At 43.2% G+C, this 25,949-nt stretch overlaps 7 protein-coding genes across 9 annotated transcripts; 4 read left to right on the forward strand and 3 right to left on the reverse strand.

Moving 5' to 3' along the window:
• The first annotated feature begins 51 nt into the window (after positions 1–51).
• Positions 52–4,397, forward strand: atxn3 (ataxin 3). 3 transcript variants are annotated; one of them, XM_083683852.1, is made up of 11 exons: positions 52–84; positions 489–653; positions 749–793; positions 906–991; positions 1,118–1,184; positions 1,269–1,356; positions 1,443–1,578; positions 1,731–1,900; positions 2,088–2,244; positions 2,607–2,677; positions 2,926–4,397. In XM_083683852.1, exons 1-11 carry the CDS (start codon positions 61–63, stop codon positions 2,976–2,978), a joined length of 1,062 nt encoding a protein of 353 aa, XP_083539978.1. In that variant the 5' UTR covers positions 52–60; the 3' UTR covers positions 2,979–4,397. The 3 variants fall into 3 exon arrangements, with proteins under 3 accessions (XP_083539978.1, XP_083539979.1, XP_083539980.1); XM_083683853.1 differs by having other exon boundaries at positions 1,734–1,900; XM_083683854.1 differs by having other exon boundaries at positions 2,877–2,976.
• Positions 4,398–4,982: 585 nt separating this feature from the next.
• On the forward strand, positions 4,983–6,930 carry serpina10b (serpin peptidase inhibitor, clade A (alpha-1 antiproteinase, antitrypsin), member 10b; the record flags this gene model as incomplete). The annotated part of the gene is made up of 4 exons (XM_083683021.1): positions 4,983–5,574; positions 5,809–6,082; positions 6,191–6,338; positions 6,739–6,930. 4 exons carry the CDS (start codon positions 4,983–4,985, stop codon positions 6,928–6,930), a joined length of 1,206 nt encoding a protein of 401 aa, XP_083539147.1.
• Positions 6,931–7,398: 468 nt separating this feature from the next.
• Positions 7,399–12,291, forward strand: ddx24 (DEAD (Asp-Glu-Ala-Asp) box helicase 24). Its single transcript, XM_083683972.1, has 9 exons — positions 7,399–7,486; positions 8,006–9,078; positions 9,212–9,727; positions 10,130–10,283; positions 10,404–10,916; positions 11,139–11,214; positions 11,404–11,595; positions 11,724–11,853; positions 11,953–12,291. Exons 2-9 carry the CDS (start codon positions 8,010–8,012, stop codon positions 12,192–12,194), a joined length of 2,892 nt encoding a protein of 963 aa, XP_083540098.1. The 5' UTR covers positions 7,399–7,486; positions 8,006–8,009; the 3' UTR covers positions 12,195–12,291.
• Positions 12,292–12,322: 31 nt separating this feature from the next.
• LOC310814551 (ubiquitin thioesterase OTUB2-like) lies at positions 12,323–14,050 on the reverse strand. Its single transcript, XM_083684036.1, has 6 exons — positions 13,876–14,050; positions 13,694–13,774; positions 13,418–13,536; positions 13,226–13,310; positions 12,902–13,093; positions 12,323–12,702 (listed from the first exon to the last, which is right to left on the reverse strand). Exons 1-6 carry the CDS (start codon positions 13,876–13,878, stop codon positions 12,490–12,492), a joined length of 693 nt encoding a protein of 230 aa, XP_083540162.1. The 5' UTR covers positions 13,879–14,050; the 3' UTR covers positions 12,323–12,489.
• Positions 14,051–14,530: 480 nt separating this feature from the next.
• ccdc197 (coiled-coil domain containing 197) lies at positions 14,531–17,676 on the reverse strand. The gene is made up of 9 exons (XM_083682966.1): positions 17,505–17,676; positions 17,315–17,357; positions 16,929–17,105; positions 16,239–16,396; positions 16,038–16,120; positions 15,702–15,874; positions 15,465–15,575; positions 15,259–15,375; positions 14,531–15,079 (listed from the first exon to the last, which is right to left on the reverse strand). Exons 1-9 carry the CDS (start codon positions 17,609–17,611, stop codon positions 14,888–14,890), a joined length of 1,161 nt encoding a protein of 386 aa, XP_083539092.1. The 5' UTR covers positions 17,612–17,676; the 3' UTR covers positions 14,531–14,887.
• A 763-nt stretch (positions 17,677–18,439) lies between these two features.
• Positions 18,440–23,592, forward strand: asb2b (ankyrin repeat and SOCS box containing 2b). The gene is made up of 9 exons (XM_083683476.1): positions 18,440–18,554; positions 19,336–19,549; positions 20,677–20,846; positions 21,207–21,362; positions 21,483–21,728; positions 21,889–22,060; positions 22,160–22,778; positions 22,892–23,045; positions 23,138–23,592. The coding sequence occupies exons 1-9, from the start codon at positions 18,497–18,499 to the stop codon at positions 23,299–23,301; spliced, it is 1,953 nt and encodes a 650-aa protein (XP_083539602.1). The 5' UTR covers positions 18,440–18,496; the 3' UTR covers positions 23,302–23,592.
• Positions 23,593–24,311: 719 nt separating this feature from the next.
• Positions 24,312–25,142, reverse strand: LOC310814457 (protein FAM181A-like; the record flags this gene model as incomplete). Its single annotated transcript, XM_083683875.1, has 1 exon — positions 24,312–25,142. One exon carries the CDS (start codon positions 25,140–25,142, stop codon positions 24,312–24,314), a length of 831 nt encoding a protein of 276 aa, XP_083540001.1.
• Positions 25,143–25,949: the final 807 nt, after the last annotated feature.

Genomic DNA, 25,949 nt, shown 5'->3' on the forward strand with positions numbered 1-25,949 from the left:
GAGCCGTGAACCCAGCAGGGTCGCAGGTCAGAGTATCATGTGTTACAGGAAAAAATAAATATGGAGTCCATCTTTCATGAGAAAGTAAGCTTATATATTTTATTCCAATGATTTAGCCGTTTAAATTAACAAAATCTGTATACTGACAGTTCAAGACTGTGTGTTAGCATTTTTTCTACGATAACGTCAATTTACATCTGAAGGAACATGGGTCTTTGCAATGAAATGTACTTGAAATGTTGTTGCTATGCTAGCTAGTTATATGGTCAATAACAACAATTTGCTAGCTCGCATGTAACCTAGTTAGTTAACAATAGGTGTTGACAACTTTGCAAGAAGTGCCTGGTCAAATTTCTATTTAGTCTTCGGTTGAAATCTATGGAAATCATCCTCTGTTGGCTGGCACGCTAACTAAGTGGGCAGCTAACTTTACGTGACGTTACTCCATTCGGAGTTGTGAAGCTGACTTCAACTTTTCTTGTTTTCAGCAAGAGGGTTCCCTGTGCGCTCAGCATTGTCTCAACAACCTTTTGCAAGGCGAGTATTTCACCCCCGTGGACCTGTCGTCCATCGCTCATCAGCTGGATGAGGAAGAGCGGATGAGGATGGCAGAGGGGGGTATGGCCAGTGAGGAGTACAGAACATTTTTACAGGTAATAGTGTGGGGGGTTGTTATTATACAGGAGTTGTTTATTTGTCATTAGCTTGTACTTAAACTGAATTCTTCTCTATTTGATTGAATCTGCAGCAACCATCTGGTAACATGGACGACAGTGGTTTCTTTTCGATACAAGTGAGTTGTGAGACCAATGTCCTCCATTATTTAGGGTGAGATATTTGAGGAGTCTCCCTGACTAGTAATGTACCTTTGTTATAACCCTGAACCCTGTTCTGTGGACCACTAGGTTATCAGCAATGCTTTGGGAGTGTGGGGTTTGGAGCTGATCCTCTTCAACAGCCGAGAGTACCAGAGACTAATGATAAACCCAATGTAAGAACTGATGATCCATGTTTTTTAGTTTTTCTATACTTCACCTACAATTTAATTGGATCGATTATTTTATACCCTCTTGCTGCATTCTTTAAATCCCTGAAACAATGTGCTCATATGTTTCAGAAATGAAAAGGCATTTATATGCAACTACAAGGAGCACTGGTTCACAGTACGGAATCTCGGCCAACAGGTGTGGGTTGTTCGAGATTTGCTAGGGATTTGAATCATTGCCAGATCTTGTTTGTCTGCTGACTTCAACAATTTGTCATTGCAGTGGTTTAACTTGAACTCATTGTTGACCGGACCAGAGCTGATATCAGACACATATCTAGCCCTCTTTCTTGCACAGTTACAACAGGAAGGTAAAACAAATGGATATATTTTCACATCTTCTGTTGGCGTTTAGCGCTGTGGGTCTCTCAGAGCTGCCTGGTGTGTCTCTGTACAGGGTATTCCATATTTGTGATCAGGGGAAACCTCCCTGATTGTGAAGCAGAGCAGATTCTTGGGATCATGAGGGTCCAGCAGCAGCAGCGACCCAAGCTGATTGGAGAGGAAGAAGCTCAGTCCAGCAGTGGCCAAGGGTATGGCTGTTGAAAACATTATTGCCGTTGGTTAGACAAGATTAGGTCTGAAAGCATGAATTATCATATTGGTTTAAAAGAGTAATGTGTTTTTGGGTAGAGGATAGCATTTACTCCAACGTGACCATACTGATGGTGCTTTCATCCTGAAGCAGCAGATCATCAGTACAGGGTATGCTGGAGACAGGACCTGGCCCGGAGGAGGGATCGGTGGACGACGATGAAGAGGAGCTGAAGAAGGCCCTGGCCCTAAGTCGACAAGACATGGAGGTGGAGGATGAAGAGGCTGACCTTCGCAGAGCAATACAGCTCAGCATGCAAGGTAAAGGATAAATAACCACAAGCTTTATGCAATGGATAGGCAACACAGATAAATATTCAGTAATGTGATACATTTTCATCGTGGGCAACAGCTAACTGTTAGCACTCATGAGCAACAACATGCATGACTAATTGATGTTTTACAGAAGCGTTCCTATGCTGAGATTTGGTGCATTTGTCTCTTCTAGGGTCGGTAATGAGCAATAAGTCTGTAGGGCATAAAGAGGGACTTGTTGCTAAGAATACGGGCCAGACACCATTGAGTACTACGGGAGGGGCACCAGGAGGCAGTGAGAAGCTTACAGCTGAGGAACTGCGAAGGAGGAGACAGGCCTACTTTGATAGGTGTGTGTGTGTGTGTGTGTGTGTGTGTGTGTGTGTGTGTGTGTGTGTGTGTGTGTGTGTGTGTGTGTCTGTGTGTGTGTGTGTGTGTGTGTCTGTGTGTGTGTGTGCGTTTGTGTGCACACGGTTAAGCAAGACAGACACTGTGCAATTTCAGCCATGAATTTGCCACAAGCCACATGCTTCACGACAACATGTGCAAATCTCGTGCAGTGTACATTGCATCAAGCCAGTGTGACATGGAGAATTGATCATGCAACATGAGATACTTTCATCGGTTGGGCTTGTCTGCGTTTGTGAAAGTTGCACATATGGCTTTACTCAAAATACCCTGTATATGTAAAACTTCTCTATTTATCAAACAGGCAATCCCAACAGCAACAAGGTCATCCCATCTCCCCTCAACAGCCAGACAGTAATCCAACAGAGGACACAGGTAAGGGATGAAATAAGCTCATACTCTAGTACAGTATTTGTAATACTGTAATTACTATTCTGTTTTGGGACATTCTTTCCAAGTACTATTTTAGTGAAAGAAGAGTATTCGATGGGTATATGATTAAAATGCGTCATAAAAAGTCTTTATAGCACTCACTGAATTTTGAATTGAGCTGTTTGTTTGTTTTTGAATTGAGTTGATTGCTTTTAGACCCAGTGCCAGTTTCCTTCTCTCACCCGCTCCAGGACCAGTAAGGAGTGGTACTGAGGAGGACACAGACACCAAGCACAGCCAGTGAAGTTGAGTGAAGTCCAGCTAAAGCCTACTTTGACTACTACCTGCCTCGACTGGCACCCCGTCAAGGGACAGCCTCTCCCATACTCTTAACCTTTCTATAAGCGGACATATGGCCAGCCAGAAGGCTGACACACCTCCCCTGGCCAGTTCGCTGACAGGCTGTGGAGAAGAAAATAACAACAAAGAACGCTAGTCTAATCTAACACAGAAGTGACGCTGGGGGCTGGAAAATGGAGGACACAGAATTCCCGTGCAGTTATTCCAAGTCTGTGATGGCCTTTCTACCACAGCGCCTTCAATTTCTAACTTATGGTTTGTTTTTTATTCCTACGCTTGTTGTTTTTCTCTGGAAGGGATGGAAAAGGAGTCTTCATGCAGCATACTGCGGCGAAGTGTGTTTGATGGGGGGGATGGGGGGGGGGGGGGTAAAGGGGTGCAATGGTGAGGTGGGTGTCCAGACAGTGGGGGGGAAAAGGTGTCAACCAGGTAACATCCTCAAGCCTTGAATATGGGGATGCTTCATAGGACCACTGGTTTGATATACCTAGGTAGAGGTTTAATAGAGTGTCAGAGCCTCTGGCCTTCTCTTTCACAAAGGTCTAGTAAGGAGACCACCCCCCCCCACACACACACACACACACACTCACACACTCATAAAGGAACTTATTGTTCTCTATTAGTAAGGTGAATCAATGTTTAGCCTTCATCTAAAGAATCATAATTTAACCAGCATTGTTGGGTATGGGTTACTTAGGTCTGATATACTTTGACCCAGACTTTATCACCACTCTGATTCAAAATCCCTCTTTTTATAACTTTTTATTCTTTTTACCCCTCTTTTTCTTCTAAATCTGTCTTCAATTTTCCCACACAACTTTGATTTGATTCTTTGAAGACATTCAGAATAGAAGTGCACAAACAATATCTGTATTTCAATACAATAAAATTATCAGCTTGTTTACCATTATTGTGTTTTACATGGGATTTGCCTATGCGTTATTTGGATGTGCCAATTTAAAGTATTTACTATACATGACCCCAGTCTTCAAAACATTTACCTCACCCACCACTGATAGAATACAGTACAGTAATATCCCATGTAGAGTTTGAGATATGCTCATATTGTAGTTGTCTTCCAGAGTAATTCCATCATTTTGTGCTATTTTTCTTGATTCTTGAAATAGTTTTCTTATGATTTATTAGGCTTTTTTTCAAAATTTCAACTGCAGTTGTGACAAATTATAATGTATTAATGGTATTAGGGTTTTTTATGATTGCATCACTTTCACTGACTTCTTCACATTCTACAACAGGTACTAAACAACCAGATGTTTGTGATACTCCACACCACCACGTTACTGCACCATATTATTTCATTTACTGTATCTGACAATTTTGTTTCAAGGAATAAAGTGATATTTGCTCCTACGGAAGTCTGTGGAATGTTATTTGGTACATTTTTACCATGCATCCGATAATCATTTCCAGCTGAAATCAACATATGTAAAGGACTTACCAGTATGAGTATGTCATGGTTAATAGATAATCCAAAAGGCACACTTGCACTTTGTCTCCCCAAATAGTGGATGGAGGTTTTTGACAGAACACTTTGCCGATTCCCCAGCTGAACGGTTGGTCAATGACTGAGGAGAATTCGTAAGACAATTTTATATTCTTTATACATTACATTGAATATACTTGTAAGGACAGTTTACATATTTGTGCCTGTAGTTTTTTATTTAAGTCATTTTATTTTGGGGTTTTCTTCAGCAAATAATCAGACTGTTGGTTTTTGTATGCTTCTGTTTCCACAATAAACTAAAACAGTTGCAAATGCAACACCGATAAGTCGATTAGTTTTATAATGAATAATAAATCATGTTTAGTGTATAAGCTCAGCCTCGGTGCATATTTAGATTCCCAAACTAAGGTATCTTGTGAAATCGATTTGTAAACATCTGACTCATAATCACTGTTACAGGCTGCGTAAGTTGAACCAAGAACCATGATGAAGGTGGAACTCCTCTTCCTCATGACATATGTCTGCACCCTCACTCCTGTCTACCACACTCAAGAGGGAAGCCCCAGCATCACAGACCTCACTTTCAGGAACATGGACTTTGCCATGAACCTCTACAGAAGGATCTCCAGTTACCATGACAGCAATATATTTTTCTCACCCCTGAGCATCTCAACAGCCTTCGCCACCCTCGCCATGGCCGCAGAGGGCGTCACACAAGAGGAGATATTGAAGGTGCTCAACCTGGCCGATCTGGAGCGGGCTGGCCAGCCGGAGCTAATCCCAGAACTTTTCCAGCACCTCCAGGGGAACGTCACACAAAACAAATCCCTGAATCTGGACCAGGGCACCGCCCTTTTTGTCGATCTTACGTTTGAGGTAGAGAAAGCCTTCAGTGACGACATCAAGAGGTACTTTAATGCTGACATTAAAAACTTGGACTTTGCAGACACAAAATCTAGCATAGCCATAATCAATGACTACATCAAGAGCAAGACTGGTAACAAAATACAGAAGATGATCACAAGCTTGGAGCCGCTGACCCAGCTCATGCTCATCAACACCATTTTCTTTCAGGGTGAGGGGGCTTTCTTTATTCATTCTCAAATCACTTGTTCCACTGTTACTTTTATTATTTTTTAAAGTTATAAGTGCTGTAACTTTATAATTAACTTCACAAGTCTGATGCCTTTACCTGTTTAAGTTCAGACTTTAGTTGCACAGTATGAATACATTTCACTTTCAAAGTTAAATTGCATTGCCTTACATTTTTTCTTTCCAATGAATATGCGTTTATCAATTTGTTACCTAGGTGGGTGGCAGATGGTTTTTAACCCGAATAACACGGAAAACGGACGCTTCTATGTTGACAACTACAACATTGTCCAAGTGCCTATGATGTTTAGAGTGGATAAATACTACATGATGGAAGATGACAAACTGAAATCTAAGGTGCTGAAACTGCCGTACATGAAGGGTGTTTCAATGCTGATCCTCCTACCAAACAAAGGCCGGGATTACACTGCAAACGATGATGAGATCACCGCTGAGAAATTCCTCTTCTGGGTCAAAAACCTGGAAAAAACGTAAATATAGAAAATGTACTGGGTGTGGTGGAAGACAGCAGCATAATTCTAGAAGAGAAATTTCCTATTGTATACGTAGAGAATGAAAGTGGCAATATTTTTCCACAGCAAACTTGAGGTTCAACTGCCCAAGTTCAAGATGGATCAATCCTATGAAATGCACAGCATCCTACCAGATTTGGGTATTACCAGCATCTTCCAGGGCGCAGCTAACCTGACTAAGTTGAGCAAAAACCAAGGCCTAAAAGTGTCACAGGTGAGTTGTTGAATGACTGTCCGAGGTCAAATGTCAACAGACCAGGGAGCTGCTGTAATGACATTCAATAGATGCTGATGCTATGATAAATTGGGCAATGAGAGATGTTGTAAATAATAATAACAATAATAATAATAATAATAATAATAATAATAATAATATGTTGTTGTTGTTGTTGTTGTTAATATAGTTGTAAAACTATTTCCTGGTGAGCCATACTTTTTGGGATAATATCACCTTCAACTCTGAGGATGATTTGGTTTAAACAATTTCCATCTGTGTAAAATGAGGACTGTACCATCAAATAGGCATCTTTGGATAAAAGAGTCAGCAGGAAAGACACGATGAATGCATCAATATACATTACATCTGAATTCTGCTATTTATAAATGTGTTATAGGTGCTGCACAAGGCTGTTATAGAGGTGGATGAGGAGGGCACCACAGCAGCTGCTGCCACAACAGTTGGCATCGTTGGAAAAATTTTACCCTCTGCTTTCATCGTTAACAGACCTTTCCTCTTTTTCATCTACCATGAGGCCACCAACAACTTGCTGTTCATGGGCCGAGTGATTGACCCCACTAAAAACTAATTTGAGTGACAGACAGTGCTTCGATGTAGACACATTTGATGTACTGTATAGGCTTACGCTATGAGAGGTTGCTGGTTAATTCAAATACGAATGTTGTAAAAAATAATAATAATAATAAAATAAAGTTTAAAAAAAAATGTATTAAAAGATGTTTTACTGACTCCAGTCTGTGATCTTGAAAATATAAAGAATTTGAACATTATAGAGACATTTCACATTATAGCCTTTGCAAAATTGTGTTTTTGTGTACTGTATGTAGTTATTACATTAGTACTGTATGTAAACTATTAAATAGCTGTATTGCAGTCTTGTCCCAGGCTACTGCGGTCAATGTCTTTAGGGACTTATATTGAAAACTGAGATTGAGAATGACATTCATAAAGCAAAACCAGATCCATTAGTGCAAGAAGTGGTCGTCACTGGTAGACTGCTAATAAAGTTTTTCAAACCACGTGATCACAACTGCAATGGCTGCGCCCTCGTGTCATGCGTGAGCCCAGTCCAGTCAACTCGTGTGGCGTTTCATAGGACCGTCCTGACGTGCCTGCAATCAAAGGTACGACATATTTATTTTTCGATTGCTTTAATCTACTTTAACTAACTTAACTGCTTTAAATATCTGTTCTATGCCCTATGATGCTGCGAGGAGAGTTTTAAAACTACCCCCCTTGTCGCACACTAGCTAACGTCGTCAACTGCGGCTAGTCTGTGTTGCTATGTCAAATCTGTCAAGATAACTTTCTGGCTCATGGCAGTTAGAATGTTCTTCCATACTGTTTTTGTGTTCGTGTCCATACATATTAGAATGCAGTTAAATTAAGGACTGGTTATAAAGGTTCACTTAATGCTGCTTTTATTTCCTATCTATAGCTGGTCAGCTAGCTATGGCTAAGTGTTGCCATCATGATAATATATTTACAGTACACTGCCATAATTATTACGGTAATGCAAGATCAGAGAACCTTCCTTGTTATGATCAAGGTAACCCTGTGAAGTTGCTTCAGTTGTTTTACTCTGCCGTGCCACTGTCATTGGCGTATTTCATCGTGATAAATCTGTTTTGATCATTTTGTAGGAACATGAGGAACATTAAGACCAAGAAGACCCCGATGAAAAACAAGCGCCCTATTTCGAAGCTGAGGCCAACCAAACGGGGGATCCATGTGAAGGGCAGCTGGAAAGCAATCGAGCTTGACCCCAGTCTCTTCTCTGAGGAGGGCTTGGAGGGGCTGGTGTGTTTTGAGGAGCTGACAGACTACCGCCTGATTGACTCTGCCAAGACCGCAGCTATAACAGAAAATGAGACAGAGAGGCAAAAGAAAAAAGCCAAGAAAAGAAAAGCAAGCGAAGTAGAGGCGGATGGAGGGGAACAGGAGGCAGGGGAGGGGGGAAGTGACAAAAACGAAACGTCTGAAAAACCGGCTGCTAAGAAGAAGAAGAAGAGGAAGAAGAAGAAGAAAACAGTTCAAGAGGATCCAACCAAACAGGACAATGTCCCTGCAGTTAGGGACGGGAAAACAGAGGTGAGTGAAGAGGTCCCAAACCCTGAAAACAGCTCAGAGAAAGCAGATGAGGCGGAGGAGGGTGGAAAGGAAAGTGAGGTCCCAAACCCTGAAAACAGCTCAGAGAAAGCAGATGAGGCGGAGGAGGGTGGAAAGGAAAGTGAGGTCCCAAACCCTGAAAACAGCTCAGAGAAAGCAGATGAGACGGAGGAAGGTGGAAAGGAAGGTGTCTCACAAGATGCAGTTGAGTGCCCAGAGAAGGATACTCAGCCACAACCAGACAGTAAAAAGAGCAATGACAAAAAGAAGAAGAAAAACAGGAAGAAGAAAGGAAAGGTAGAAAAACAGACAGAACAGGAGCCTCAGACAGAACAAGAGCCTCAGACAGTGCAAGGATCTCAAACAACAGTGTTACCCCCTCAAGGTAAAGTGGCTAAACAGCCCAAAAAGCAGAAGACCTGGAGCAATGCAGCTGGTTCTGCAGATTGTAACGCAGATGTGACGGCATGGAAGGATCTGTTTGTCCCTGCCCCAGTGCTAAAAGCACTCAGCAGTCTTGGCTTTGGTTCACCCACACCCATTCAAGCCCTGGCATTGCCTCCTGCTATTAGAGACCATATGGACATAGTGGGGGCAGCTGAGACAGGTAAGATCTTCTTGGGGTTCATGTCTATAGTAACCGTACCTGTTTATTTCAAGCTTATAACAGTTTAAGAACCATACAGTGCTAAAGGCTTTCCAGTTGTTTAGCTTGTGTTTGTCATCTCCTTTATTTACAGGAAGTGGTAAGACACTGTCTTTCGGCATTCCCATGATCCACGCTATCCTTGAGTGGAGGAAGGCCTCAGAGAGTAAGGGGGCGACTGATGACCAGACTGAACAACCAACACAGGTGGAGAGTATATACCTGCCGACAGCAGGTGACTCTGCAGAGGCCGGAACTGTGGAGACAAGTATTTCCACAGAGCTGGAGCAGGAAGTATCTACAGGACAGGATGAGGAGAAGGAGGACCAAGAGGGGGATGGTGAAGACGTGGCAGAACAAGACGAAGATGATGTCCATGATGATGAAGAAGAAATAACTCTGGACGAGGAGGATGATGATAGTGACTCTGAAAAGATCGGGTGTGTCAAAGTCATTCAAAATATGGAGTTTGACTTTGACACCACGGCTGCAGCAGAAGAGTCACTGAAAGCCAGTCAGAAACAGCCGTTGCTAGGATTGGTTCTCACCCCAACCAGGGAGCTGGCTGTACAGGTGAAGCACCACATCGATGCTGTGGCCATGTTCACTGGTGAGTGTTCGATGAGGGTAAAGCTGACTGATAAATTATTAAAGAGATGCTACAGGATGTTTGTACACTCACTGAGGAGGAACTTTATTAGGAACACTATACTAATACTGGGTAGGGCCTCCCTTTGCTCTTTATTAGGAACACTATACTAATACTGGGAAGGGCCTCCCTTTGCTCTCAAAACAGCCTCAATTCTTTGTTGCATTGATTCCACAAGATGATGGAAACATTCCTTTGAGATTCTGGTCCATGATGACATGATTGCATCACGCAATTCCTGCAGATTTTTCAGGTGTACTTTCAAACTGTGAATCTTCCGTTCTACCACATCCCAAAGGTGTTCTATTGGATTTGTTTTTTGTTTTTGATCAAATTACAATTACAAGCTTTTACTTCATGCAGGTATAAAAACAGCGATTATTGTGGGTGGAATGGCTCAACAGAAACAGGCTAGAATGCTGAAGCGCAGGCCTGAGATCGTCATCGCCACTCCAGGACGCCTGTGGGAGTTGATCAAAGAGAGGCATCCACACCTACTGAACCTAAGGCAGCTCAGGTGAGTTACATATATCTGGCTCAATCACTTCATTGCATACCGGAGATTCAAATCGTCAACATAAGAACACTGATGATGTGATTTTTAAAGCATGCTGAAATTTAAAACACGTCTTTATAGGTGCCTCGTCATTGACGAAGCAGACCGCATGGTGGAAAAGGGCCACTTCGCTGAGCTGGAGAGCCTGCTTGAGATGCTGAACACTGTCCAGTTCAACCCGAAGAGGCAGACGTTTGTGTTCTCTGCCACCCTGACCATGGTGCACAGCCTGCCCACCCGTGTTATGCAGAAGAAGGGCAAGAAGGTGGACCAGAGGAGCAAGGTGGAGGTCCTCATGCGGAAAGTGGGGATCAAGAACAAGCCCAAAGTCATCGACCTGACACGAAAGGAGGCCACAGTCGAGACCCTGACTGAGACACGGATCCACTGCGAAAAGGAAGAGAAGGACTTCTACCTGTACTACTTCCTGCTCCAGTACCCAGGCCGTACTATGGTGTTTGCCAACAGCATTGACTGCATCAAGAGGCTGAACTCTCTGCTGGTCATCATGGACCGTACTCCACTGCCACTGCATGCTAACATGCACCAGAAGCAGCGCCTCAAGAACCTGGAGCGATTTGCAGAGAGGGACAGGTGAGGCTTATAAGCACAACATGCAGTCTGTATTTTTTTTCCCGTACAATTATTTATTAATATGGAATGTAGGCCCTAGATCAATTAACGATCTGCTACTTTTAACAGCCAAAACCAGATGTTTTGTTTATTTATTTTGGGTGGTGTTGCCTGTTGTGGTCGTGTGGATGAGCATATTTACTTCATTCATTTAATTTAATAACTCTGTTTTGTTTTTGACAGCTGTGTGCTCCTGACAACAGATGTGGCTGCAAGAGGGCTGGATATTCCAAATGTTCAACATGTCATTCATTACCAGGTATGCTCCCTGACCAATGACACACAGTGCCCTGTGTAACTGATGGGACAGTGAAGCATTTAGTCTTCTTTTGGCACTGTATATAACCTATATATATATATATATAGACCAGTGCCCTCTTGAATCCTGCTGTTCATTGTCTCTGGAGAATGATTCATCTGTTGACCAATAGTTTCTTGTCTGCTACAGGTCCCTAGGACTTCTGAGACGTATGTCCACCGTAGTGGTCGGACAGCAAGAGCCGCCAAGGAGGGTCTCAGTTTGCTTCTAATCGGCCCGGATGACATGATGAACTTCAAAAAGATCTACAGGACTCTGGGGAAGGAGGATGACGAGGTTCCCACGTTTCCCATCCAGGGCAAGTGCATGGCAGCCATCAAGGTACAGAGCCATCAGTATAGAGGGGTACAGTTGCTTGGATTGGCAATTCATCTGCTCAGACCGATTATTTCGATCGTTCTGTTTTTTCTAATATATGAAATGATGATGTTGTGTGTCTGCCTTCGCAGGAGCGGGTCAACATGGCCAGGAAGATAGAGAAGTTTGAGTTCCACAACAGCAAAGAGAAGCACCACAACTCCTGGTTCAGGCAAGCAGCAGAAGCCCTGGAGGTGGACCTGGATGATGATGTTTTGCTGGGTAAGATCTAAGGAAAGCAGTTAGGAGTGGGAGGCTTCATCATTAATCTTATGATCTCTTTTAATGCTTGGGGGATTAACACTGTTTTATTCCTCTCAGGGGGAAGGAAGGACGAGGAGGATGAAAGGCAAGAGCAGAAGCTGGTGAAGGGAATGAAGAAGCACATGCAATACCTGCTTTCCCAGCCTGTATTCAAGAATGTGATGAAGACCAAGTACCCTACACAGATGGGCAAGCTGTCCCTGCCCCAGATGCCACTAGCTGGGGTGGAAACTGCTTTTGACAGTATCACCATACAGAGGAAACAGAAACAAAAACAAAAGAAAAAGCAGAAGAAATGATACTGAGTACTTTCAATTAGACTGTCTGAGTTTGAATTTATGTAAATGAAAACACTGTGCAATTGTCAACATTTTCACATAAAATGATTTTAAAAAACATCAGTCTTGTGTGTTTGAACAATTAGTTAATAGTTTATTATTTGGTCGCGCTAGAAAGTTTAGCAGAGTCAATATAAGAGAAATGAACAATACAAAATGTGAAGTTGTTAGAGCGTATTTTCCTGGAAGTACAATTAATGTTTATTTGAACACCAGAAAGCAACCCTGAGATAAGTGGAGGCCTGTAGTAGGCCTCTCAGTGGTGACTTTGTAGGTAGAGAATGTCATAGTGGGACGTTTTGTAGAGGAGGTGCAGGGAGGGCTCTTCCGCACCCTCTGGAATGGTGTGGTGGGCCAGCTGCTGCCCGTCACCCCCCTCCATGGAAACAATATGGATGCTCAACCCAAGGGCCTCAACAAGAGCAAGGATATCCACGTGGTCACACTCCATCGCCATGGTCTCCACTTCCTGACAAGAAAGGAAAGGATGTCATACCACCTGACAAAACAGAACTCTGTGTTGAACCATGTCGATGGTTTTGTCACAGATCAATGTAATTAAAGAGGTTTCACATCAGCGTGGTTTTCCCTTCCTCATACACCCCCTGTGCCTTTTTTATTTTATTGCACCACCACCAGAGAGCAGCATAGAGCTTCAGAGCACTGACCTGAGTACAGTAAACCTTTAGACTAGGTGCCTCCACAAAGTGTTGGAAGAAGTCGGCATGGTTTTGTAGGTAGGCAGAAGTAAGCAGTCTGAGGTATTGCACCACACTGTCAGAGGTAGTCTGCTCATTAAAGAGCCGGCGCAACGTGTCCCCTTCATCATCGGCTTCACATTGTTCCACAACATCCACAAACTAAAAGATAAACCATCAAATAATTTTCCTCAAGAGGCCTGAATTACATAGGTCTTGCAGTAGAACAAAGGTGGTGAACTTTATAGTGAGGCATGTGAATTTGACTGTTTATAAGATATGATGCAAGCTTACCCCATTGAGCAAGTCTTTGAAAGAGCTTTCATCAAAGCCTGCAGACAATAACTCTTTCCCGCTTTGCACCAGTGTTTCTTTGAATCTGAAATACAGAATTAACAACACACTCACAGGCAGAGGCACATTCTTGGAATCCAAAACATTATATGAATGCACATGGAAGGCATAAAAAGAGGTAATGGAACATACCTTTGTAAGGACCTGTCATTTTGTAACATTGATTCCAGATGTCCAAAGCAGAAGGCTCTGTAAAAACAATTGCCATCTCCCCGGATTTTTCTCATGGATGTAAACTGTCTGCATATCTCCTTCAAAACCATAGTGAAAATAATAGAATAGTTGTTATAATTGGACACATCCAAACCATACATTCACTACATTGTCACCATGCACATAGTTTCGCGAGGCTATAGACGCTTATTTTCGATTGGCAGAGACCCTCGGTGAGACACTAAGTGACTATACCTGATACTGAGTATCCTCAGAGCGTTCAAACATCAAGGCAGATATCTCCTCTCTTTTTGAAACAAACGGCCGTGTCTCTGTCTGCGAAGAACATAGTCGTGTAAGTGTTATATGATGTAAGCCATAACCACTGACGCTAATTACACTTATTGCCAAGAAGAAAAATAACAAACCGCCCCTACCATTCTCGAAGCCGAATTATTCGGTGCCTGGCCCCAGGAACATATAGGGTTAATGCTACAACGATAATCCACTATGCTTCAATGTGTCTTCTGTGTTTGTCATCCTGTCTCACGCGTGGCAAGATAAAGCACCACTGTGCGTAACAAAGTGGCAGCGGAACGAGGCGACATCTGACGACATCTGACGACATTCTAGAATTGTTTCATTTTGAGAAACAGAAGCAACCGGATATTTACATCTACCACGTGTTTGGTGTTTAAAGGGACAGTACAGCAATCTCTCGTAGAAGTGTTTTTTGTTGTTGTTGTTGCAAAGAATCTCCCCGAAATATCCCCAAAGGTTACATTTGTCTGTCAAATTTACAGAAGCATCATTGGAAGGCCCTCAAGTTTGTAGAAATGTTTGTGTTTACATTTTCGACTTGCATTGACAAGCAAATCACTGAACAGATCCTTTATTTGGTAGACAACAACCACAACTAGTGATGGTTTTTATTCATACATTTCAATAGAATGACAGGCATTTTGTCAACCCTAAATGTACAATATTTCCTGAATAAATAAAGCAAACAACGTTCAAGCTCTTTAAAATCCAAGCCTAAGCTATCATTATTAAATCAGTCATCATTAAATACAGATCATATCATTATGGACATATCACATGGAGACTAACCAACATGTAAAACACAAAACATCCCTTCATTGATGTAAGGTGGAAAGTGTGTGTATATGTGTGTGTGTGTGTGTGTGTGTGTGTGTGTGTGTGTGTGTGTGTGTGTGTGTGTGTAATATAATAATAATATATGTCATTTAGCTGACACGACTTACATTGCAGTGAGTGCATACATTTCGGTATTTATGGTCCCAGCAGGAATCAAACCCACAACCTAAGCGTTGTTAGCGCCATGCTCTACCAACTGAGCCACAGTGCGTACGTGTGCGTGCGTGTGCGTGCGTGTGTGAGTGCGTGTGTCCATGTGTCCAAAGTCCTTCAAGACCTCTGCAGTATTGATCAACCTGACAGCCCACTCTTCCCACTGGTTTTGCTGATGCTCTTCAGCTGTGTTTTACTGTTGATGTTTTTCGACGGCCCTGATCCTTTCTCTCTTCTGTCTGCAAACTCCGTGGCACTCGTCAGCGCAGAGCCTGAGTCCATCAGCCGCGACGCTCTCTTCGCTGTGTCGGCCTTCTCCAGAATGAACTCCTGAAATCAAGCCACACACTTGAGAGTTTTGACAACTATGAATATGAATAAACAGTGCATAATAGGATAAGAAAGAAAAGCAGGATAGGACATAGTAGGACATACAATAATGTGCAAATATGAATGAATGGCAAGACTGTAATGTATACATTCCCTAACAACACAAGTTGATGTATTACCTTTATCATGTCCATCATCATTGACATGTCCATCTCTTCCAAAGGCCCATAGTGATGGAAGTAGCACTGCTCTCCAAGGTTCTTCACAGCTATCAGCAGGCTCCCAACCTCTTCAACCTGACAAGAGACTGCATTTATCACAAAGACGTCACCATCCATGAGTCACACGACAGCACACATAACTCACTTTCAGCTTCGGCTCAAACCTGGTCTCTGGACTGGTCTTGGTGCATCAGCAAGTTCATCTCCCTCTCTTTATTCTTCTCCTTGGCTCTGTCCCACTGAGTCTGCAGCTCAGACAGTTCCCTGTTTGTCATCTGCCACGGGTAGAGAGAGTGAAATCACAATTTATCCTGGCCCGAAATTTACATGAATCTAACTATGTGGCACAGTGTTCTTCACAGGTACATGTTTGTTTGTGTGTGTTTGTGTGTATCTCTGACCAGCTTGCCGGTGTTGTGCTCCTGCTTCAGGCTCTCCAGGTTGCGCTGGCTTTGCTCCAGCTCCTCCACCAGCTGGCCCAGACGCTCCACCAGGTCCTGGTGGGTGATGGACAGGGTCTCATGGCGCCGGATGATTGGCATGGCCAGGGAGTCTGCTCCGTAGTCCAGATAATCTAAATATGGTTATAACACAACACAGCATCATGCACTGCATCTTAACCAATGCACAATCGCTGTATCTCAGTCAAATCAAATCTCTCCAGTAAAATGCCAGATGATTAATGTTTGGCTTGATATAAGTAGAATTCCCTGAACAGGAGTCTAATGTCAGCTTACTCTCAGGGAGAAAATCTAAAATTCTCAGCATGTAGTCCTCATACATGTTGTACTTGGTCACTCTCTCCTTTAAATACTGCTGCCTGTAGGGATGAAATTAAAGATTTTAGGTGAAGAGTAATTGAATGGACACTCAGTTAAGGATTTTGGTATGAAGTCCAAAGTCTAAAGTCCCGTCCCGTCCCGTCCCCCCCCACTCACCTGGCCTGTAGTTTCTCCAGCTGCTCTGTGAGTTCCTCCATCTCTTTCTGCTTCAGACTGTTCTGCTTCCTTGCTACCTGGTACTTCTTCAGAGCTCGACGACGCTTCACTTCATTGTCCTCCACAAACTTCTCAAATTTCTTCGTTCTGTCTTTCATCTGGGTGAGAATACAAACCCAAGGGCTAATACATTCATACATTCACATTGTTTGTAAACTTAACCAGACCTAATCCCTTAATCCCCACTACCCCACTGTGCAAGATTCTCTCCTGTAAATGAATAAAAGAAATAAAAAAAACATCTTCCTTTCTTCTAGCATTGTGACTGCCAATAGCCCCTGGTCCTAGCATAGATTACTTTATCTTATGATGACAGATGGATAGATGATTCACTTACTTAGACAAATGTATTTTTGCAAGTCGCTTTGGATAAAAGCGTCAGGCTAAATGCCATAAATGTAAATGTAAATGTAAATGCTCACTTTCATGTTTTAGAGTCCATTTTAAACCTTTACTATCTGTGCCTCTTCTTTTGTCCATGGTATTGAACAGTGAAGGAAATTGAAAGACAGGCTCATTGTTACATATTACAAGTCCATTCTATGCATTACAATGAGCCCTGTCCTCCGATTTCTCCCTCCTCCAGTCTTCACTGGTATTGAACCACTTGTATTAGCTCCTGTAACTCACCGCCTGCTGTTTCAGCTCCAGATCTGCCTTTCTCTGTGCCAGGATCTGCATGCGGCCTTTGAATTCCTCTCGTTTCTGTGCCAGCTGCCTATCCACCTCGTCCACCTTCACCTGCTTCTTCAGGACCAGGGTTCTCTGCAGTGTGTTCACTCCTGTCTCCAAGATCCTGCTAGACGTCTGTGCAGAAAATGGTGCCAAAACTGTTTACAACCTTTTCCATCAGGGCCTTGTAGTGCACCATCCCACCATCACTGGCCGCAAGTTGTAATGATGCACAACAATTGTTTCTACAAAGGTGCTGCCATGTAATAAAAGTTCAGGAGAACATTACCTTTTGATCTTATTTGAAAGATATAACTCTAATTGTTAACACTTTATCCTCTTACCTCTGTTATAACGGGTATGTGATTGACATTTTCATCTTCTGATCTATGTCAGGGCAAAAGATGTTATTCAAATTTAATTACATATAACGTGGATAGATCGTGCATAACAAACGTGAAATCATTTGTTGTAGGCCTTGAAGGATAATAATTATTACACGACGTATGATTATGAAAGTTACTTGTAACATACCTTGCTTCTTCTAATTGCGTTACAAAAATGTTTTTCATTCTATTTTCCACCTGTAGCTGTAGACGAGAGTCGTCTTTATCTATAAAGGGAAGAGAGCAATTCTCCATGTTTGTTGGTGTTGCAACTTTTATTTTTCAAGGATCCTTGAGAGAAAACAGTCCTGTGCGTTCTTAAAAAGCGGCCGTTGTTGAATCTTTGTAAGAATTGTTCCGTGCACACGAACAAGAGAGCGACAAAGGTCTTTCCGGATTGGGTGTTCTCCTGAACTTGTGTTACATGTTGCCGAGGAACCAGAGGGGAGGCGCAAGGGAATGCAAGGGGATCGTTTCTCTGTTGTCATAGCAACTGCCCGGGAGGCGTTCTATTTCACTGGCGGAAAGCAAGTGAGGTACTTGGGCCACAAGGCCACAGCGCCGTGATTAGTTGTTAAGACTGACATTGCAAAAACATAATAAACTTTGTCTGAATCTAAGTGGAGCAATTGTTACAATTTCCCTTTAGTGGTGTCAGATTATTTTCGACATTCAGTGGTCTACTTCATTTGACACCTAAGGGTTATCTTGTCAGTCACACACATACAAATGTTTGATTTAGTCCTGTAAATGTTTGTGACAAAGCCACTCATCTGACAATTTTGACACCTTTAGTGTGTGACTAATGCTAGACAAGTTGAGCAACTTGTGTCAAGATGTTGAAGGACCTGTTCTATGGTCAGAGACAACCAATCAGTATGAGCTCACATTTAACTGTAGTTAGTCATGATTGTTCTCACAGAAGTGTGAGAAACATTACAATCGTGACAGAGCAGTAATTCATAGTGGTGGTAGAATGAGACACTGATTCTTCAACAGCTCACATTTTCAAGACTTTAGACAGGGAAACTTTGATTTTGAGTTTATCAAAATCATACCTGAAGGTATACTTAAAAGTTAATAGTCAGAAAATAGCAATCCACACTAAAGGAGGGCATCCAGCTGTGTTTATTGCTGTAGATGAGTAGCCTGTGGAAGTACACTGTGGCATGCTCTGGAGCAAAGCAAGCGAATCTGGGTGAGTGGGACAGTTATTCTGGAACCAGAGAGATATCAGATAGAGCTTGGGGACGTAGCCTACAGGCATGGCCAGATTCTGTTTTGATGCTGAATTCTTATTCTTATCCATGCATATTGAATATGATGTCTGCAAGCTTTGGTCTTTCAAAAATCTAAGTTGCAAAATCTTTTGCCAAGTCTTGGGTCTATTAATAGAGCCTTTTGTGTCATATCAGCACAGTCAATCTTGTTATTTCTGGACGGAGATAGTTTGTTTGAGTGATCATCATATGAGTCACTAACTCAAGCTGTTGTACGAGTGATGGTAAATACTACTGTACCTAATAATACTAGCTACCGATAATAACCCCTGATATGGAAGTACAATACCTCATGCCAGAGAGATTTTGGTGCTGCAGGATTAAGTGGAACCAAATAAAGTTAAACATGTCCTTAAAAGGTATCAGCACTGTTGAGGTTGTTTGCTCTCTGCCGTCTGACAGAACAGCTAGCTGTTCTCTTCCAGATCGACACAAGAGTCCCTGGTTCAAGTTAGGTTACGCCACATGAAGGAAACGTACGATTGTATGTTCTACATTTTATGTTCTAGGACTCATTTGCATGGGCTGATTTTGCATTCATTTGTTCAAGAATTGGAATGTGCAGCTTGTGTTTGGTGTGTTCTCTAAATAGAAGGATAAAAACATTTTTTTTTTTTTTACTTCTTGATGTCTGATGCTGTCTGTGATTGTAATGTTTTTTTTCTATTAATTAAATGTATGTTGTCCACTTCATTACAGATCCCTATGTTGCTATCCCAGGACCAGTAGGATCATCATTGTGTTATGAAGACAACGGACAACTGTTGGGTAACCAGGTTGATGCCAACATGGTGACCATTAATGTGACCACACCAGCCAGCCCCTCCAGGGCACCATGCCAGAGACTAAATCTTGAACACAACACGGATACCGCTTACTCCCAGACTCTCCACACCAAAGATAACTCTATAAGGTGAGCCTTGAAAAATATCTGTCCTGTTGCAAAAGTATACTCTTATTTCTCATCCTGTAAATAGTGTTAATTCATATTATCTAAAAGTCCAGAGAAGATTCAGTAAGATAGAGGGAATGCATTGCATTTGGATGGCATCTGGGCATCAACTGATGGCAAATTTCCGGAGGGGCAGGTTTTGCTCACAGAGTTCGCTTTGCATAATCTGATATACTCAAATAGTTGCCAGTCTGTTGCCACATCGTGAAAACATGTTTATATTATGATGTTGTAATACTCCAATTAATAAAGATGCCAAATTATTGCTAGTTCATCATTGTACAGTGAGAAAAATATAATAATAATATTTATGGCACATTAAAAACGGAGGTCCACCTGACTGTTCAATTCATAGGCCTAGGCACGGCCTATGTAACTCAAAAAAGCGTAGGAGGGACAACAATGCCGGAAGATCCTGATGCAATTTGCCTATCAGGCCGGCTAATGCTGTTGGAGTGCACTGCCCTGACATATATGGCATCGCCCCCCACCCTCCCGCATGTCAATTGAGTCCTAAAATAATCTCAGAAAGCACAGCTGAGCCCTCTCTATCCTCCCCCCATGTTGTCATTGCTCGACCGCTGCCGTCTGTTCTCTGTATTTCGTGCGTGGTGCCACTGAAAGAATGACGAGATTTAGTTATTCTGAGTATCTATCGCAATTTCGTAATGGTGGGACTAAACGAAACCCCTCTTTGGGTAAATTATTCAGCGATGGGAGGCGATGTGTTGAGACGCGACGGAAAAACGACGTTACGTCAGAGTCCGCCGAGTGAGTCTTTTGTTTTATTTGACGTGCAGTGGTGATCCCTGATGGCCCAAAATCTGTGGCGGTCATTCTGTTTCAGCCTTTGAAGAATTACAGGAAATATTGCTTCCTTACCATTGATCAATATAACACTTGCTTAACGTCTAAACATATAGATTCAGGATTACTGCCATTACATTTAAAATGAACAGAAAACAACATCGCTGTCATTCATTCACTCCCTACAATAAAACATTAAAAAAAGTAAACATCTAAAATGTTTTGGTTTTACACTACTGTATATAATAATGTATTATGCATGTATTACATTTGTGTTACAGGGATGTAGACCCAGTAGTCTCTGCCATTAGGAGAGCTGATGTTAAGGCTGTGAATGAACTGGCAATCACTGCCCCACACAGTGTGATGAAAGAAAACAAAGATGGATGGATACCTTTGCATGAGGCTGCCTATTGTGGCCAAGCTGAATGCTTAAAGGCACTACTGAAAGGTAAATGCTGAGAGCATCATTTACAGTCCCTCAATGGAGAGCATTGCCTTTGTTGGGGTTGAATGTGAGAGACTGAAGGATCCAGTAAGGGGAGAAGTGAGAGGCCATACTGTTATATTGTTAAGACTGGAAGGGTGAACTCTTCAAATGATGTGCAGTTGAATGAAAACATAAAACAAGTGAACCTCTTGACAGATGGAAGACCGTTACATGTGTTTGTGTGTTGTGTGTGGTGTGTGTGTGTGTGTGTGTGTGTGTGTGTGTGTTGTCTGTGTGTGTGTGTGTGTGTGTGTGTGTGTGTGTGTGTGTGTGTGTGTGTGTGTGTGTGTGTGTATGTGTCTATTACATTTTCCTCTGCAGCTCAACCAGGGCTAGTGGACAAACGCACCCTGCAGGAACAGACAGCTTTGCTGCTGGCGGTTTCCTGTCAGCACCTGCCCTGTGTGCAGTGCCTTCTACAGGCGGGTGCAGACCCAGACATCAGCTGCAAGAACAAGGAGACTCCCTTATACAAAGGCACAGTTACAGTACAGCTGTCTGCATGGCTGACGCGCGACAGACTGAGAACATGGTATTGCTATGGTGTCTGCAGACAGTCTGGCCTTGACAGTGTCCTGTCCTCTCTTACCCCTACAGCGTGTGAGCGGCAGAGCGTAGACATGGTGAACCTCATCCTGGCGTTCGGTGCCACAGTGAACCAGCGGTGTAACCGGGGCTGGACAGCCCTCCATGAGGCAGTGTGCAGGGACAACACAGAGATATGCGAAATTCTGGTGAGGGCAGGAGCCACCATTAACCCAGCCAACACCTACAGTGTCACACCACTCATCGTTGCAGCCCAGAGAGGACGGGTAGAGGTGCTGCGGTACCTCATTGGGAGAGGTACGTTTCGCCGTTTCGCTGTTTCCCCATTGTTTTAGCCCACATAACCCTTACTGACGCAGAACGTTGAGAAACATGAACATTTCAGGATGGTGATATGCTGTAGGTTGCTAGGTCAGTCAGTTCTACGTGGAGTCACTGATGTTGCGCTTTTCCCAAGGTTCTGACGTCAACATGCAGATGTGTGACGGTGCTACAGCCCTGTATGAGGCAAGTAAAAAAGGTTACAAGGAGACAGTGGAGCTGCTACTCTCTCACAACGCAGACGCCAACAAACCCACCAAGTCAGGACTGCTTCCCCTGCACACCGCTGCCCAGTATGGACACCACGAGTAGGTCCCTGTTACTGTACGTAATATTTATCTTGTCTTGCCCGTCTCTTGTATCAACTCCTCTCGTCTGTAACTGCTACCTTGTCCCCTTGACTGCAGGGTTGTGTCCCTGCTCATTCCGGTGACCAGTCGGGCCAGGGTTCGCCACAGTGGGATCAGCCCCCTCCATCTGGCTGCCGAGCACGACAGGGACACGGTCACAGCTGTCCTGCTCAAGACAGGTGCAGACGTCAACGCCACACTGTCCCACAGCCGCTCCATCCAGTATGCTGATCGGCGCACAACAGCCCTCTACTTTGCCGTTGCCAGCGGCAGCGCTAAGACTGCAGACGTGTTACTGAAAGCAGGTGCTAGTCTGAGCCTGGACCCAGTCAGCCCTTTCCTAGTGGCTGCAAGGCAGGGTTGCATAAAGACTGTCACTCTACTGCTGGAGCATGGGGCTGATATAAATGCTGGCATCCCAGCCTATCCTACCACCTTCCCTGGTGCTCTCATACTCAGCATGAATAATCTGCCTCTTCTCAAGTGCCTTTTAGATAACGGTTGCAATGCCCTGGCCTGCTTCACATGTACTCATGGTAGCGGCCCACATCCGGTCCCCAGGAGCTCCAACAGCAGCACGGCCATGGGCAGTGGAAGCACCAACATAAACACTTGGCTGCTCAGCAGTGACATATCACTATTAACCTGCACAGAGCCAGCTGCCAGCAGAGTGCAGGTAAAGCACAGTGGGCTCCCACTGTAATGCATTAGGATAGAACTTTTTTTTTTTTTTTTACTAGGGAACAGCTCTAATTCTCTTGTCTTTTCATCCAACCGGGTTTTCTCTAGTTCTGTGAGCTGATCTCATCACCATCTGTGTGTAACGAGGCGGGACCCATCATAGACTTGCTGCTGGACTATGTAGGTAACGTTCAGATGTGTGCCAGACTAACTGAACTCCTGGAGGGCCGGGAAGAATGGCTCGTCATCAAGAGGAAGTCACGTGAGTCCAACGAAGCACAGTCAGACATAACCTCATCCCACATGCACCCACACATCTAACCTGACACAATGCCTCCCCTGCTGTCTCCTTAGTGTCACCCTGTCCACTGATGCACCTCTGCAGACTGAGGGTCCGTGACCAGGTGGGAGTACACAGGATCAGGTCTCTGAACACCCTACCCCTCCCGGACAGACTGTTCAAGTACCTCAGCCTGACTAGCTATAGCTTCCAGGACCTCTGCCCAAGCCACAACTAAGGGCCACAAATCTCAGACACGTGAATAGGCCTGTTAGGCCGCTAAAAAGTCAGAGTGTATTTAAGTGGGGTTTTATTATTTTTTCTGTGGCCTTATGAGTTTATGCTGTATTTTTTTCACATTAAAAGATTGTGAGAAAGAATTACAAATCTGTATTAATGTGTGTGTGTGTGTGTGTGTGTGTGTGTGTGTGTGTGTGTGTGTGTGTGTGTGTGTGTGCGTGCGTGCGTGCGTGCGTGCGTGCGTGTGTGTGTGTACCGGTGCATTTTAAGGTGAAGGAGGCATTTCCAATTGTGGTGGCAGTTCAATGTCAATCATATGACTATAAATACAATAAAAATAATAATTCTGGGACAATGTCAGACAATCAATACATACACAGTGATGGATCCCTTGCTTGAAGAAATGGTATTTGTGTGGATGGAGTTGTTGATATTCTGCTCAAATGTTGTATGATATTATCAAAATGTATGTTTTCTACAGACTTTGTGCAATGAGTGTATGTGACGCTCATCACGTAGTTGTGATGAATTAAAGTATATACAGTAGCCTAAATGTACACATGTGTATGGATATTGAAAAGGTGCTGAAAGCAAGAAAAATGGAAACATCTGCTGTTTATTTAAAAAATAAATGTAATTATTCTTCATTGTGCCTACTTCGTCTCACAATTATTATTTACAATCAAAATATAATAAGAAACACTGGGAAATAACAAATCAGTTTGCAACGGTGCAATTTAGATTTCATTCAAATGTTAGGCCTACTGAAGCGACGTAGGTCAAGGTGCAGGAATGTCGTGTTTAAAGCAGGAATGTTTTGTATGAGATTTGAATGACAACATAAGTGCTTCAGATGATCTCTGACTATTCTTATTCTGCTAGAAATATACGATTACACTTTGGAGAAAAACAAATGTTGCTATAGACTACCCAACTGAACAAATTAAACAATATTTACATCATCATTATTGCTAATTTCTAACTTTACTTACACGCGCTTAATGATGTTTAAATGAAGCCAAACACGCTGAAAATAGATGAGGGTACGGTGGGTTTAGTCGGTATGGGCTTCACCACGACGTGTGTGTGATTCTTCTGTCCGTGGGGTGCAAGTGTCTCAGTTTCAGCCACTGTAGCTTTCCCCCACAGTCCAACACCCGAATGGGGAACAACCATATGACTCTGGAAAACGTGGTGTCCGAGGTACTGAAATGGACAGCAACCGCACAAACTCATGTTGTGAGAGGTCATGTCCAGTTTCAGCGGCTCATTTTCGACAGAACCATGTCGATTGGAGAGAAACAAAGTCGCTTTTGCATCCTCGTGAACTTTTTTTCTTTTTTCAACCTCACTGATCCCTGTCACACCTTGGCTCTTTTTCCGTCCAAACTGCGGAGGTTCTAGGTTGGTTTGGGATAATCTAGGTTCCTCCCAAAATGATGCAGGGAGTTGACGTTTTCTCATGGGTACCTGCTCTTGTTGACTGTTTTCACTGTCTACAGTGGGGTTCGGACCCGTCCTTATGTTCTCCTCGCTGTGCGCATCCGAACCTCCCTTTTCATTGATACGCGCCATGCTCCGGTGAACAGTCCCCAAAGCATACACGCTGGATTTGTCCTCCACCGATTTAGCGATGCCGTATTCCGCAGGCCGGTGTGTGTGGCATCTGGGCATCCGAGAGTATTTCTGAGAAAAACGTTTCAGTTGTTTCTGCAGGTATTTCCTGTGATCCACAGAGCGCCTGCAAGGTGCTGACTTGTCCAGGGCCGCCTTGATATCGCTGGATGCCAAGTTCACAAAATTCAGCAATGTTTTCACTTCACTGTCTGCGTTTGCCATTTTTACACAACGACTGTATATCTATTAATCCATATTACCGAATCAATCTGTTCAAATTATATCTTCATTTTCATAATCTAAGAAAGGAAAGGGAAATGTAAATAGGCAATAAAACAGTAATTGCATGCTAAATAACCCACTTTCACATTATTCTATATTGTTGATGAATTGCAAAACAATTACGCATAAAAAAAACATTTTAGCTTTTTAAATAATTTTCATGTCCACAAATTAAACCGACCATCTCTTCTGTTGAGGGTACCCATTCCAGTCTTTCTCCCAGATGCGGTTTGAGTAGCATACTTCAACAACTTGAATGAATATAAACTCTGAGTAGTTATGGTGCTTTCCTTGAACCAATCAGCGACCTCAGGCCCCTCACAATGCACCCCAATCAGCCTCCAAGCCCCCGGTATCGGATTCTTTACCATTGCAAATTGTTGTCATGGAGATTCCCCTAGAAAAGCGGCTAATAGATGCAATATTTCTTTAGCAGACGATTGCTCCTTGGTCTTCCGCGCGCTCATCGAACACCCCTGCGAAAGTTTTCCAAGGTTCCAAAATTGTCCCATTATGGTGTTCAAATAAGTATTGTACATCATTAGTCTGGGTGATAGGCATGCTTCATCACTGCTAGATAATGCCAGCTTTTAGACGGGGGTTACTTTTAACTGATCTAGACACCCCCCACTCTTCTCCCAGAGTGATGTCAGATGTAGGATTTGGTGAGGAGGGGGGATCTAAAGAGCACATATCCATGGAAAGGGGGCTTGAGCGCTCAAGAATCTTGTCTTTCTGTTTGCCCCC

The sequence above is a fragment of the Argentina silus genome (genome assembly GCF_951799395.1).
Source record: "Argentina silus genome assembly, chromosome: 13".
NCBI classification, from domain to species: Eukaryota; Metazoa; Chordata; class Actinopteri; order Argentiniformes; family Argentinidae; genus Argentina; species Argentina silus.